The 13,914-nt window shown below is 38.9% G+C and overlaps 1 protein-coding gene across 2 annotated transcripts in view; it reads left to right on the top strand.

Moving 5' to 3' along the window:
* Window positions 1-13,914, top strand: part of LOC105398335 (DE-cadherin) — a 188,771-nt gene that overhangs the window by 159,178 nt on the left and 15,679 nt on the right. For both annotated transcript variants that reach the window (XM_038106731.2, XM_038106729.2), the window contains 4 exons: window positions 123-278; window positions 580-777; window positions 953-1,169; window positions 4,904-5,122. In XM_038106731.2, the coding sequence (XP_037962659.2) occupies window positions 123-278; window positions 580-777; window positions 953-1,169; window positions 4,904-5,122 (790 nt within the window). The remainder of the gene's footprint in view (window positions 1-122; window positions 279-579; window positions 778-952; window positions 1,170-4,903; window positions 5,123-13,914) is intronic.

The raw sequence follows: 13,914 nt of genomic DNA, 5'->3' as shown, positions 1-13,914 counted from the left end.
TCCGGTCTACTTACCAATAACCCTGTATAGAGGTAATTTTGTATGGCGTAATTGTTTAATGATTTCAAACGTCGTCGTCAGATAGCATTACAAATTCTAAATTATTGAATCTACACCCTCAGGTGACGGAAGAAAACGAACCAATAGTGCCGTTCCATTGGGTGGAGGCGACCGTCAACGTCACTATCAAAGAGATACCCGAAGAGGCAGTGGACAAGTCAGGATCCATCAGATTTGTTAACATCACTGCCGAAGAATTCATTGTGGATGAGGAAGACGTAAGTCCAAGTTAATTTAATATCAGGTTGAATTTCCTGTAAAGGTCACAGCACACATAAACGTAACTTAACCGGATCGTCACCGTATCGGCTTTCAATCGAGCTTGTCCCGAGGCGAAGCGATTGCGATACGATTCCCAATAGGGGGCGTTGCAGTAAAAGACTACTGAACGGCTCGAGTTAATATGTCACGATACCTTTCCGAGATGATATGTGTGCTGTGACCTTTAACCATAGATTTTTAGACAAATACGACGAAATTTTCAATTGCGCCTATTTTTTCAACCGCTCTCTTCCGCAGGGCACGAGTAAAAAGGACAAGCTACATCGCCGTCTCTCTCTCCTGTACAACACTTCCATAGACAACGTGGACGTGTTCACGGTGTCCAACAAGAGAACTGTGAAGGACCAGTTTTTGGACGTGCGATTTTCCGCGCACGGCTCTCCTTACTACCCTCCCGAGAAACTGGATAGCATGGTCACTGGGATTCAGGAAAAGGTAAGAATATGTTAATGGCTTTTTAGTTTTGTCTGTTCTATAAGTTTCCTGGAAGCTCACTTTTAGTGATAAGGCCGCCTTTTGCATTATATCACTGAACTTGTAAAATGTTGTGTATTTTATCAATACCACACTGTATTGTTTTGGGTATACTAAACAAGAACATTTTTTTCAGCTGGAAATGGAGTTAGGCGCACGCATCTACATGATCAACATTGACGAATGCCTCATAGAGAAGGAGCAGTGCGAGGACTCCTGTCGAAATGTCCTGCAGAAAAACAACGTGCCTCTCTCAGTGTACACGAATACAAGCAGTTTTGTTGGTGTCTCGGCTACTGTAGCCCCGGAGTGCACTTGTGAGGTGGATGAGCCGCTCGACTGCTTGAATGGGGGTAAGTTGTTGTTTAACTGTTAGGCTTTTGGGGCTTTAATGAGTGGTGAATGAAGAAACGTTAGAATATTCAGAAGGCTCTAACATGAAAATTATTTATGGCTGCCTTCAATTAGACAATATTTCCTAAATTTCTATCTAAAAATCAGTTTTATAACTTGTTTTTTTTTTGTTTATGCAAAATAGGGCTAGTAGAAAGGTTCTAACGAGAAAAGTCTCTATAGCTTTTATAAAGAAGACAAAATTTACTTATGTTCTACTTTTAATTCAACTCTCTAGGTTTCATTGGTGCAAAGATACAGGTTCTGAAATGTCTGATATTTTGTTCGAAAAAAGTGTTAGTAATAATGTATGCCATTTGTGACTTACTAAAATTAACGGACGAAAATTGTCCTTTGCTGACCATTTCAAAACCTAGTAAGCGCCATTGACCATTTTAAAACCTAGTAAGTCATTTTCACTTACTGTGTTTTAAAATGGTTGGTGGCTCTTACTATGTTTTGAAATGGTTTTCGTGGCATTTTTGATTTCGCAGGGTGGAGTTACTAGGTTTTTAGAAATTTTATTTTCGTTTCTAAGCGGTTTTTTGATATTCTGACAATGCAGTTTTGTGCGGAATCGCCTAAAATAATGTATAAATCAAAGACCCGTTTTTTTTTAGGGTTCCGTAGCCAAAATGGCAAAAACGGAACCCTTATAGTTTCGTCATGTCCGTCTGTCCGTCTGTCCGTCTGTCCGTCTGTCACAGCCGATTTACTCGGAAACTATAAGTACTACAGTGATGAAATTTGATGGGAATATGTGTTGTATGAACCGCTACAAAAATATGACACTAAATAGTAAAAAAAAGAATTGGGGGTGGGGCCCCCCATACATGTAACTGAGGGATGAAATTTTTTTTTCGATGTACATACCCGTGTGGGGTATCAATGGAAAGGTCTTTTAAAATGATATAAAGTTTTCTAAAAAACATTTTTCTAAAGTGAACGGTTTTTGAGATATCAGCTCTCAAAGTCGTAAAAAGTATGTCCCCCCCCTCTATTTTTATAACTACGAGGTATAAAATTCTAAAAAAAATAGAGGTGATGCATGCTAATTAACTCTTTCAACGATTTTTGGTTTGATCAAAGTATCTCTTATAGTTTTTGAGATAGGTTGATTTAACTGTAATTTTGCTGCTACGGAACCCTTTGTGCGCGAGCCCAACTCGCACTTGGCCGGTTTTTTTAAAGTTGGCGGTTACTGTGTTTTGAAATGGGACAGCCGTACTATGTATTGTATCTCATCTTGTATGACTGACAATAACTACCGAGTCTCCGTTATAACTATATCTGAATATTATTATTTTGAAATACAAAGTATTACTTTTCGTACTACTATGAAATCATTATTAACAAACAAAAGTTAAAAAACAAAGCCGTCGGACGAAAAAAAACAACCTTTTTCTTCATTCATCACGACCCATTACGTCCCCACTGCTGGGGCACGGGTCTCCTTCCAGTGAAGGAAGGGTTTAGGCCTAGTCCACCACGCTGGCCAAGTGCGGGTTCGAACTTTTTTTCGTCCGACGGCTTTGTTTTTTAACTTTTGTTTGTTAATAATGATTTCATAGTAGTACGAAAAGTAATACTTTGTATTTCAAAATAATAATATTCAGATATAGTTATAACGGAGACTCGGTAGTTATTGTCAGTCATACAAGATGAGATACAATACATAGTACGGCTGTCCCATTTCAAAACACAGTAACCGCCAACTTTAAAAAAACCGGCCAAGTGCGAGTTGGGCTCGCGCACAAAGGGTTCCGTAGCAGCAAAATTACAGTTAAATCAACCTATCTCAAAAACTATAAGAGATACTTTGATCAAACCAAAAATCGTTGAAAGAGTTAATTAGCATGCATCACCTCTATTTTTTTTAGAATTTTATACCTCGTAGTTATAAAAATAGAGGGGGGGGGACATACTTTTTACGACTTTGAGAGCTGATATCTCAAAAACCGTTCACTTTAGAAAAATGTTTTTTAGAAAACTTTATATCATTTTAAAAGACCTTTCCATTGATACCCCACACGGGTATGTACATCGAAAAAAAAAATTTCATCCCTCAGTTACATGTATGGGGGGCCCCACCCCCAATTCTTTTTTTTACTATTTAGTGTCATATTTTTGTAGCGGTTCATACAACACATATTCCCATCAAATTTCATCACTGTAGTACTTATAGTTTCCGAGTAAATCGGCTGTGACAGACGGACAGACGGACAGACGGACAGACGGACATGACGAAACTATAAGGGTTCCGTTTTTGCCATTTTGGCTACGGAACCTTAAAAAAAAACGGGTCTTTGATTTATACATTATTTTAGGCGATTCCGCACAAAACTGCATTGTCAGAATATCAAAAAACCGCTTAGAAACGAAAATAAAATTTCTAAAAACCTAGTAACTCCACCCTGCGAAATCAAAAATGCCACGAAAACCATTTCAAAACATAGTAAGAGCCACCAACCATTTTAAAACACAGTAAGTGAAAATGACTTACTAGGTTTTAAAATGGTCAATGGCGCTTACTAGGTTTTGAAATGGTCAGCAAAGGACAATTTTCGTCCGTTAATTTTAGTAAGTCACAAATGGCATACATTATTACTAACACTTTTTTCGAACAAAATATCAGACATTTCAGAACCTGTATCTTTGCACCAATGAAACCTAGAGAGTTGAATTAAAAGTAGAACATAAGTAAATTTTGTCTTCTTTATAAAAGCTATAGAGACTTTTCTCGTTAGAACCTTTCTACTAGCCCTATTTTGCATAAACAAAAAAAAAAACAAGTTATAAAACTGATTTTTAGATAGAAATTTAGGAAATATTGTCTAATTGAAGGCAGCCATAAATAATTTTCATGTTAGAGCCTTCTGAATATGGCTATTTAATTCATTTACATAAAACAAAAAAACAAACATAAAAATATGCCCGTATTTCAGCTATTACTTATAGTGCCGTCGTGTAAAAGTGCTGCAAAATTGGATTTATAATATGTGAAGGATCCCAAACATATAAAAAATGAAATTATTACGCAATTATTGCAATTTCAATATACTTAACTTGTCTTAAATGACACAATAATGGCCCTTACTAGGTTATGAAATGGTCAGTGAGGGCGGTTTTAGGGTGAGAAAACCATATAAAACCTAGTAAGTGTTTTCTTTTGTGCATTACAGCAACAATTTTAGTCATATTTAAATGAAATAGTATTGTATATAAAGCCTAGGTTCTGCCGCTTCTTTTAAGCTTACATTTGTTCAGATATCTATCATAGTTTTACCAGGGCATTGAAATGAAGGTACAAAAACGTTTTTTGGCTCTCCTGAACATTTTGTCTCATGGCTGTTACTGTGTTTTAAAATGGGACAGCCGAGTAATTTCATTAACATAAATACTCCTTTGTTTGTCAAAATTGTGCTATACCTAGATGTGTTAAACTCGTGTGTTATAGATCTATGAAATCCACTCATCTCATACTCATTAGTCCTTGCAATCGTAACTACCATCCGACGATCGAACGTTGTAATACTTGTAATAGTTAGTGACTGACTGCTATGCCGAAGGTCCCGGGTTCGATTCCCGGCCGGAGCAGATAGGTATTTGTTCAAAGACAGATATTTGTACTCGGGTCTTGCACACATTATTAAATATCCTACCAACACACCCCTAACCAACCCTCCCATTCCAGGAACCCCATTCGCAGACAAATGCGAGTGCCCCGAAGGCCTCAACGGCCCGCGCTGCGAGCAGACCTCCATAGGGTTCCACGGGGCAGGCTACGCTCTGTACCCCGCGCCGCCCGCCTGCCACGAAGGTCACGTGACCTTGACCGTGACCTCACATGCTGCGAATAGCCTGGTGTTTTATTTGGGCCCACTGAATTTTAACCAGCTTTTGGATGTTCAAGGTATGATATTATGATGATAGAAAAGGTTTAGTGGCCGGCACAGAAACTTGTTCCCTGTTAGAGTGTCATTGCTACTGGGAGGGGGTCAGGTTTCTATGCAGTCCACTGTACATACAGAAGTGTGAAATTATATCAGTGACCAACTGATAACTTCATTAAAATAAATGATGAATATTTTTAAAACGCTCGTACATTTTGCTCACCTTTGGGTCGAGACGACTGATAAAGTTCTACCCTATATACCTACCTATACTAAGTTCGCCTACTCTTAACTTTAGTGGCGGGTTGAGAAAGGCATTAGTTAATGGGTTTGGTTAACTAAGTTATAGCAAAGGTCAAAATCTGGTTAGGGACTATGTTTACATTTAACATTAAAACTTGTTAATAATTTTACCCATATTAAGTACTACGGTGAAGTACAATACAAAATAATACAGAAAATTAAATTAAGTACCTATTTATGATTATAAGATAAAAATTTAGTTTTGTATTTTTACGTAATAATTTACCTTTTAATGATGACTTTTCATAGTCGCTTTTTACCTATCAAAATACGTGAAATTAACTGTAAGTTCTGTAAATGATAGATTGAGGGTAAATAACGATTATTATTCATTACAATATGGTTTCCGTTTGATAAATTATCGCCTTAATGCCACGAATCCATTTCATTTATCAATTGTATTATATGCCAATTTGTCATAGCAGTCGACGTCACTGATATCTATATTTTCAGTTGTTAATGTGCGATGGTTTGTTTACATTATACAGAAGCACTTTTCGTTAAGCAGGTAGGTATATCATTATTTTCAAATGTAAAATCAATACCTACCAATAGCTATTTTGTTTAACACATCAAAAAGTTCAGTAGACCGAAAGAAACCAAATCAAAATTAAAAACATTAAATCAAAGTCACTAATTCCCTATAGGTATCGTAGGGGATAGGGATGAATATTTTAGATCTTTTTAATTATAGCGTTGTAAGAGTAATTTTGAACAGCAAGTGTTGTAAATAATTATGTTACTTAAGAGAACAATGGTTATATTGTAAGGGTTAATCTATCGAAAAATTTAGTAATAATGTCTTAATTTTTCCTTTTCTTCACTTCACGTGCAGTATTTCCAGGCTCTTGCTATGAGCAAGTACCTGAAATGGTTAGAATGTAACAAAAGTGTAACGACACCGAGACAAGACATAAAATGAACACAAGTCATGAAAATAAAAACCTCATGCGTATTCATAAACCACCCATACTTTATGATAAATAAACTTTTATTAAAACCGAACTTCATTCGACGTATTTTTTACGTCGCGGCCATTACTTTTTGCGCGCAAATGCGCGTAAAACATAGATTATGGCCAATATAAAGTTACATTACCTTACAACTCTGCCGTTTGTCTAAACACCACAAAGGAAACAGGCCAATATAATCCTTACTGCCTGTCCATGAAACTCAATTTGCCATGCCGAGTGACTACACTCAAAAATTACCTCATAATTGTGAATAAACTACACTCCAAAATGCAGAGGTAGTTTTAACTTTTGTTTATACTAACGAGGTTTTGTGGAGTCGTAATAGCCGGTTCCACAATGAGCCGTGTCACCCCGGATTGGAGCAACAACTTGACTAATGATTTCCGAACACAATCATAGTCCTTTGCTGAAAAGTTTCTTGCTTATTTCTGAACGTTGTGTTGACTATTACTACATACTTGGTTTGCTTTTTGCGTTTGATGACCCACATTCATATTTTGAAGCTATTCCTTTTAATATTAAATTAGTTTGAGAATATTCATAGATGATATCAATTAATCTTTAAGATATTAAAAAAAACTATTAATTAATTAAGAATCAATCGGACGTGCCTTAGCAAACTCCCAATTGAAGTCTGGCAGAGAGTTGGCTAAAATGTGATTTTAGCCGTTTCTATTATGTCCCTAGATTATAATTATATACCTAGGTATTATCAGTTGCAACTCTGACATCGGCGCGGACGGTCGCTTTCTAGCGGCGCCGTCTGTAGCCAATACGTGTGACTCACTACTGAGTACGACCGCAACATGGCCACAGCCACCAAACGCTCGGACACCCTCATGGTGAGCGAGGTGCTCGCCTTCGTTCAGAACAAGCTGGACACAATGGACGTGATCAGCCTCGAGCAGATCTGTCTGACCAGCTTCAAGGAGGCTGAGCTTGCCGCCGCCAAGAAGCTGCTCGCCGACACCGCCACCACCGCCGTGCGCCTCGTGCCGCGCCGCGGTGATGGCTCCATGAAGAGAGACCTGCAGGACATCATCCGGGTGTTCCAGGAAACCGATCCGGATGATATCCCGACGTACGTAGCTCGGGACCTCTATAAGCTGCCGCCGGTTACATTTGACCATGTCGATGTGACCCGGCTGCTCAAGGACATCGTCCTGTTGAGGGCCGAGATAGATGAAATACGGGGTAAATTAGAAGCCTCGGAACGTGCCAGCGCATCGATGCAACGTGAGTTGTCGACGATGCGAAATGCTGACGCTGCGTTCGCCGCGTCGCCGCCGCCTGCGCGTGAAGTGCAAGCGCAGCGAGTTCCGGTGACTGCAAGCATTGCAACTGACACCGTTTTGCGGCGGGTAAATGACCCGCCGCCTGCGACCTACGCCGAGCGGACACGTGACGCCGCGTGCCCGCTGCGAGCCGCCGCCCCCGCGCCGCCGCGCCCCGCTGCTGCTGCACCCTCCACCACCAGGAGCCAGCAGGAGGCCGCGCCCGCGCCCCCCCGCCCTCGCCCCCGCCCCCGCCGCCGCCGTCGAGCCGCGCCGCAAGCTGCACCCCAGGTGACGCTAGCGGCCGCAGGAGCTCCGGCGGCGCCCCCCCGTGCCCCGCGCAACACGGCTGTCGACAAGGATGGCTTCATCTTGGTGGAGAAGAGGAGCCCCCGTCGCCGCAACCGCAACAAGCGCGGCACCGCCCCGGCCGCCTGCTCGCTGAAGGCCGCCACGCCCACGGTCGACATCTACGTCTCCCGCATCCATGCGAATATGGCGCATGATAACATCATGCGCTATGTTAAGGAGAGGAGTATTGGCCGCACCGAACAGCCAGTCCAGGTGCTGGCCATCGAGAGGCTGCAGTCCGCCAAGCAGACGGACTTCAAGTCCTTCCGTCTTCGGGTTCCCGCCGACCAGCAGAAGGTTCTACTGGACAAAGACTTCTGGCCTGCGGGAATCGTTTTCCGTCGCTACAGGGAGGCGAAACAGACTATTAAATCCCCTGTTACTAGTGCTAGAGTTTAAGTTACTTTTATTTTTGATATAATTAAGTATATAATGTTATCTATTATTTGTATTTTTAAAATGTATTGTGTTTAGTTTATAATATGGGCCACTGATGCCTGAAATAAAGGTTTATTATTATTATTATTATTATTATTATAATGCTTTTGTTATAGCTTGAAAACTATTCAACCACACATTCATATGCCATTCAAATTAATGTTCAAATTAACAATGGTACGATTCCAAACATGTTCAAAGCAAATATCAAAGTCTAACCGGGAACAGTCGTCCATTTTGTAATGATTTTTTAATGATGTTCACTACTCGGGGAAGCGTGCCAGAAATCAGAACATGATTTATGAAGGGCAATAGGTTCCGTATTGCGTGATATGTAACGAACCACATTGTATGGACCTTTGTGAGGCCCTTTCCATTAGTAGTTATTATATTTGGTCGAAAGGAAAGTAATAAATATTAATTTTGATGAGTGGATGAGGTGGTAATGTGTTGGATAACGTGTAAAGTTAATGTTGTTGAATTTTTGTTGTTGCTATTGTACCTGTGTGTCTAATGAATAGGCTACTAAAAGCGTCACTAATGTGACACTACGAGTATATTTTTATGTATAAATGTTCACAATTCATTGTATAGGTAAAATAAAAATATATATAGTACATTACAGACATTAGATTCCATATACTTTTCTATTTATATGTAAAGAAAGTAAGTCGTTGCTAAACCTTGAATACTTGTTAACAATTCTAACAATTACCTACATATTTCTGTACAATAAACGATATACCGATCACACTGACATAATAGGTACATATTTTAGGTTTCTTTGTGTAAAAGTGTAGTAGCATTCGCGAGGCAACGCTACGTTAGGTTTTATTACGCCGAACGCTGAAGTAAAAATGTTAGTGCGAATGAGCTCTAAAATGTAAATAACTAAGTACTTAGCAACTATTCTGCTGCAAAATATACAGAATAAAAAAAAGAAACATATTTCACCAAAATAACCAATTAATAAGCGTTACAGTATGGTATATTCAGTTCAGTTCTTCAGTTCTTTATTGCCTTAAATTACATGTATATTGTTAGTCTTAGGTACAATAATAAAAGTATCAATGTAATTTTACCGCTTTGGGTGTAGCACAAAATAACACAGCATGCATGAAAATATAAATAACAATTTAAGTATCCACAATTAACATTATAAATTAACATTGCCTTGCATTAACATTATAATTTAACATTACATTGCATGAGAATAGAAATAACAATTTAAATAACCACAATTAACATTTTAAGTTAACATTGCCTATGGTTTAATTACATATCATTCTTACAATTATTGTTTTAATATCAAGATAGGTATATGTTATCGATTTTTAATAAAAATAATTTCAATTCTTAGAGATATAATAGTAAATAAATAAAAAATAATTAAAATCAATCATTATAAATCATTAAGTATATTGAATTTGCATTACGTTTATAATTTTTAACCATTAATTTTATTCAACTCATAAAATTCATTGAGGCTATATGGGCAATGTTGAAGCAGGTAGGTTTTTAATTTCCAGAAAAATTTTGTTCCCGTCAATGATTTGATATCCTCTGGTAGGCTATTAAAAGTTTTTATTGCCGCTATTTTGACCGTTCGAGAGTATGTAGAGGTCCTGGTCTGTGGCACCTCCAAATCAAATTTAAGCCTCTCGTTAAGTCGGTTGCTCGGGCCCTGGGGTCTTGGGGGGAACTTTGATGGGTATCGCTTCACCAATTTACACAGCTCGATTACATATAGAGATGTGATGGTGTGGATATTTAATTTCTTAAATGATTCCCTACAAGACTCCCTATTTGATTTTAAACCATCCAGAATACCTATACAACGTTTTTGTAGAAGAAAAATAGTTCCAATGTGTACACTACCACCCCATACTGCCAGCCCATACAAAATCCTGGATTGGAAAAAAGCAAAGTAACTCTCGAGGCAAGCTTTGCTTGTGGAGATGTAGGACAGTGATCTAAGTGCGTAACAAAAGCTGCTTAATCGACTTTCAAGCATTTCGATGTGTTTCTTCCAGTTTAAGTATTCATCTACATAGATGCCTAGAAATTTTGCGTGAGGAACACTTTCAATAATTGAGTCATTATAATTTATCACAAGGTCATTTTTGGGTGTGTTATAGTTCCTGAAGTGGAGCATTTTAGTTTTATTAACATTTGTACCTAAATTTAATTGTTTAAACCAGGTTATTATATTTTGAATTGACTCTGAAGTGACAGTTGCCCTATTGATTACGGTGTCTTTATCAAATTTAAAAAATACTGAAACATCATCAGCGAACATAATAATTTTTTCATTGATAATATTGGGAAGGTGGTTTACATACAATAGGAAAAGTAACGGTCCCAGTATGCTTCCCTGAGGCACGCCTCTTCTGACAATCAATACTTCCGACTCCATGTTGACCATTGTATGTTTTTGATTTATGACAGGCAAAAGTACGCTTTGCTCTCTGTCTTGAAGGTATGACCTAAACCAATCATTTACAGTGCCCCGAATCCCATACCTATCCAAAATATCTAGAAGAGTTTCATGGTCAACATGATCAAAGGCCTTTGAGAGATCTAGCAGAACTGTAGAGATGATCTGTCGATGGTCCAGAGCTTCTGCGACAAAGTCGGCCATGTCGAAGATCGCATCATTTGTGGATACGCCCTTCTGGAAACCGAATTGTTCCCTCGCAAGTACGCTATTCGACACTAAAAAGGACCGTAACCTGCTTATCATGATCTTTTCAAAAATTTTTGAAAGCGTTACCAGCAATGATATTGGTCGGTAGTTGTTAACGTCTAATTTGTCATCTTTTTTATGTATAGGTTTAATGTGTGCTTTTTTAAGACGAGCTGGGAATTTTCCTTGAGATAGTGACAAGTTACTTGGAGTATACTTAAAGTTACTTAAAGTATAGGAGGTTACTTAAAGTATATCCTCTAGGTATACCCACCATGTTATAGCTGTTCAGAGCTGTGTTATTTCGGGACCTACTCGCCATAATTATAGCTAACCTACGATAGTAGACCACCTTTAGAAGGAAAACTAGAGGTCGCGTTGTGGCGCGGGCTGCAAGCAGCCGCGCGGTGCTTTGATGCTTTCGGTTTAGGTTGGTGTCTGTTTTCAGTATGAATTTCCATTTCAGCAGGGTATTGGCTTGAATATACCGTAGCAAATCTTTCTTGCGTTTTGTTACGCCTTAAAAACTGTGTTCACTATGATTTTTTTAAATTAAAGGGGTACTAACGATTTTGTTCGACGTTGGAAACAGTTTTCAGTATGAATTTCAGTTTCAGCAAGCTATTGACTTGAATATACTGTAGCAAATCTTTCTTGCGTTTTGTTATGCCTTAAAAACTATGTTCACTATGATTTTTTTTTAATTAAAGGGGTACTGACTATTTTGTTTGACGTGGGAAACAGTTTTCAGTATGAATTTCAGTTTCAGCAGGGTATTGACTTGAATATACCGTAGCAAATCATTCTTGCCTTATGTCATGCCTTAAAAACGGTTTTCACTATGGTTTTCATTATAACAGGGGTACTGATGATTTTTGTTTTATGTGGGATACGGTTTTCAGTTTGAATTTTGGTGAGATACGGTTATTCACTTGACTATAACGTATCGAATATTTTATGGGGTTTAGTTTTCCCTTGAAATTTAATTTCAGTATGAAATTGGTAACAGATGGGTATTGACTTTGCCATAATACACTCACGGGCAGTGAAAAGGTTCAACTGAGAAAAGCTAAACGGAAAATCTAGCTTAATGCCGTCTTCTGCAACAATCAACTAAAAACGGTAATATTTTGTTCCAATTTTTAATTAAAAAATCTTTGTAAAAATTGGGGTCGTATGGTGTCGGCATTTTGTGAGTGGAACTTTTTCATTGCCCGGGAGTGTACAACGGATATTTCTTGAATTTGGCTTTACATACCTAAGAAAAACTCCACAGGAATGTTAATATTTGCCTTGAAAACTATTTAAATTATGAATAACGGATTGTCTCACACAAAAACGGTAGAGAAACTGATCTATATGGTTATTTTTTTTTTCGTAAACTTTACCTAGTATGGAGATGACATCGTTTTGTGTACAAATATTGGGTTCTTTAATACCTCATAAATCTGAGTCACCTCCTATTCTATTCTATTGTGTGTAAGTACCTACACCTGGCTCTTTCGAGTGGAACCTTTGTGCATATTCCCAAGGTCTAAACTGCCTTCCTATGCTTGGACCATTTCCTACCACGCTGGTCCACTGCGGGTTGGTGGGTTCAGATATGCAGGTTTCCTCACGATGTCTTCCTTCACCGTAAGAGCGATGGTATACATTGTACTTAAGTTAAAAGAACTCATTGGTACATGTCAGCGCCGGGATTCGAACCCGCATCTCTTGCGTGAGAAGCGGGCGCTTACCCGACTGAGCTACCACCGCTCACCTCCATTCGCGCGTTTTTCTAGCGTCTCGATTATTACTTTACCTACTTTGTCCTGAAGAGAAACTTTTTCATAGCAACGAAATACACAGGCTTTTTTATTCATTAATTTCTTGCTCGGGTTTGCTGTTTGAGACTATTTTTTATTTTTTTAAATTCTCACTCGAACACACACACTTTGAACATTTCCTATGATTGTTTATTGACATGGTTGTTTACAGAAGTATGGTTTACTTCAATTTAATCCATAATTGGACTATAAACGCGTCCAAACCTTTGTCTATCTTTTCATTCAAGGTGTTTCTTTGCCACAATCGGCTCTCAGGTTATATTTAGTTGTGTTGACGAGGGTTTGAGTGGTGTTGTTTCGCTTCGCTCGGCGCTCCAGGGTTTGCGGTATAGTGGTTTGATTTGTTTTGCCTCGCTTCGCTCGGCTCTTCTTTTACGGTAAGGTTATACTTAAGTTGTATTGCCTCGCTGCGCTCGGCTATTCAGTGGTTGTGGTATAATGTTTTGAAATGTTTTGCCTCGCTACGCTCGGCTCTCCAAGGTTTGTGGTATGATGTTTTGGATTGTTTAGCCTCGCTGCGCTCGGCTCTCCAGTTAAACAGGCAGTTGGTGATCAAAGTAATTTAGCCTCGCTGCGCTCGGCTCCTCTCCTGGTCTCAGAATGGTAGTCTCGGTTGTTTTGCCTCGCTTCGCTCGGCTCTGCAGTTACATAAGCACTTGCTGTTTATTGAACTTTAGCCTCGCTTCGCTCGGCTCTTCGGGTTTTCGGATGTTGGTTTCAGTAGTTTTGTCTCGCTCCGCTCGGCTCTCTAGGTTTTGGATTGATGATTTAGGTTGTTTTGCCTCGCTTCGCTCGGCTTTCCACTTCTCAAACGCGACTTTTCCCGTAGTTTTTCTTTATTGATATTGATAATTATGATACGTAATGCCTCGCTTCGCTCGGATTTCTTTCCTTTATGGCAGGGTTACTTGACGGATGCCTCGCTGCGCTCGGCTGGTTTTATTTTGGTATAGCTTG

Source organism: Plutella xylostella, chromosome 7 (assembly GCF_932276165.1).
Source record: "Plutella xylostella chromosome 7, ilPluXylo3.1, whole genome shotgun sequence".
In the NCBI taxonomy this organism is placed as follows: domain Eukaryota; kingdom Metazoa; phylum Arthropoda; class Insecta; order Lepidoptera; family Plutellidae; genus Plutella; species Plutella xylostella.
The sequence above is the reverse complement of the archived record's forward strand: the minus strand, read 5'-3'. Positions and strand labels throughout refer to the sequence as shown.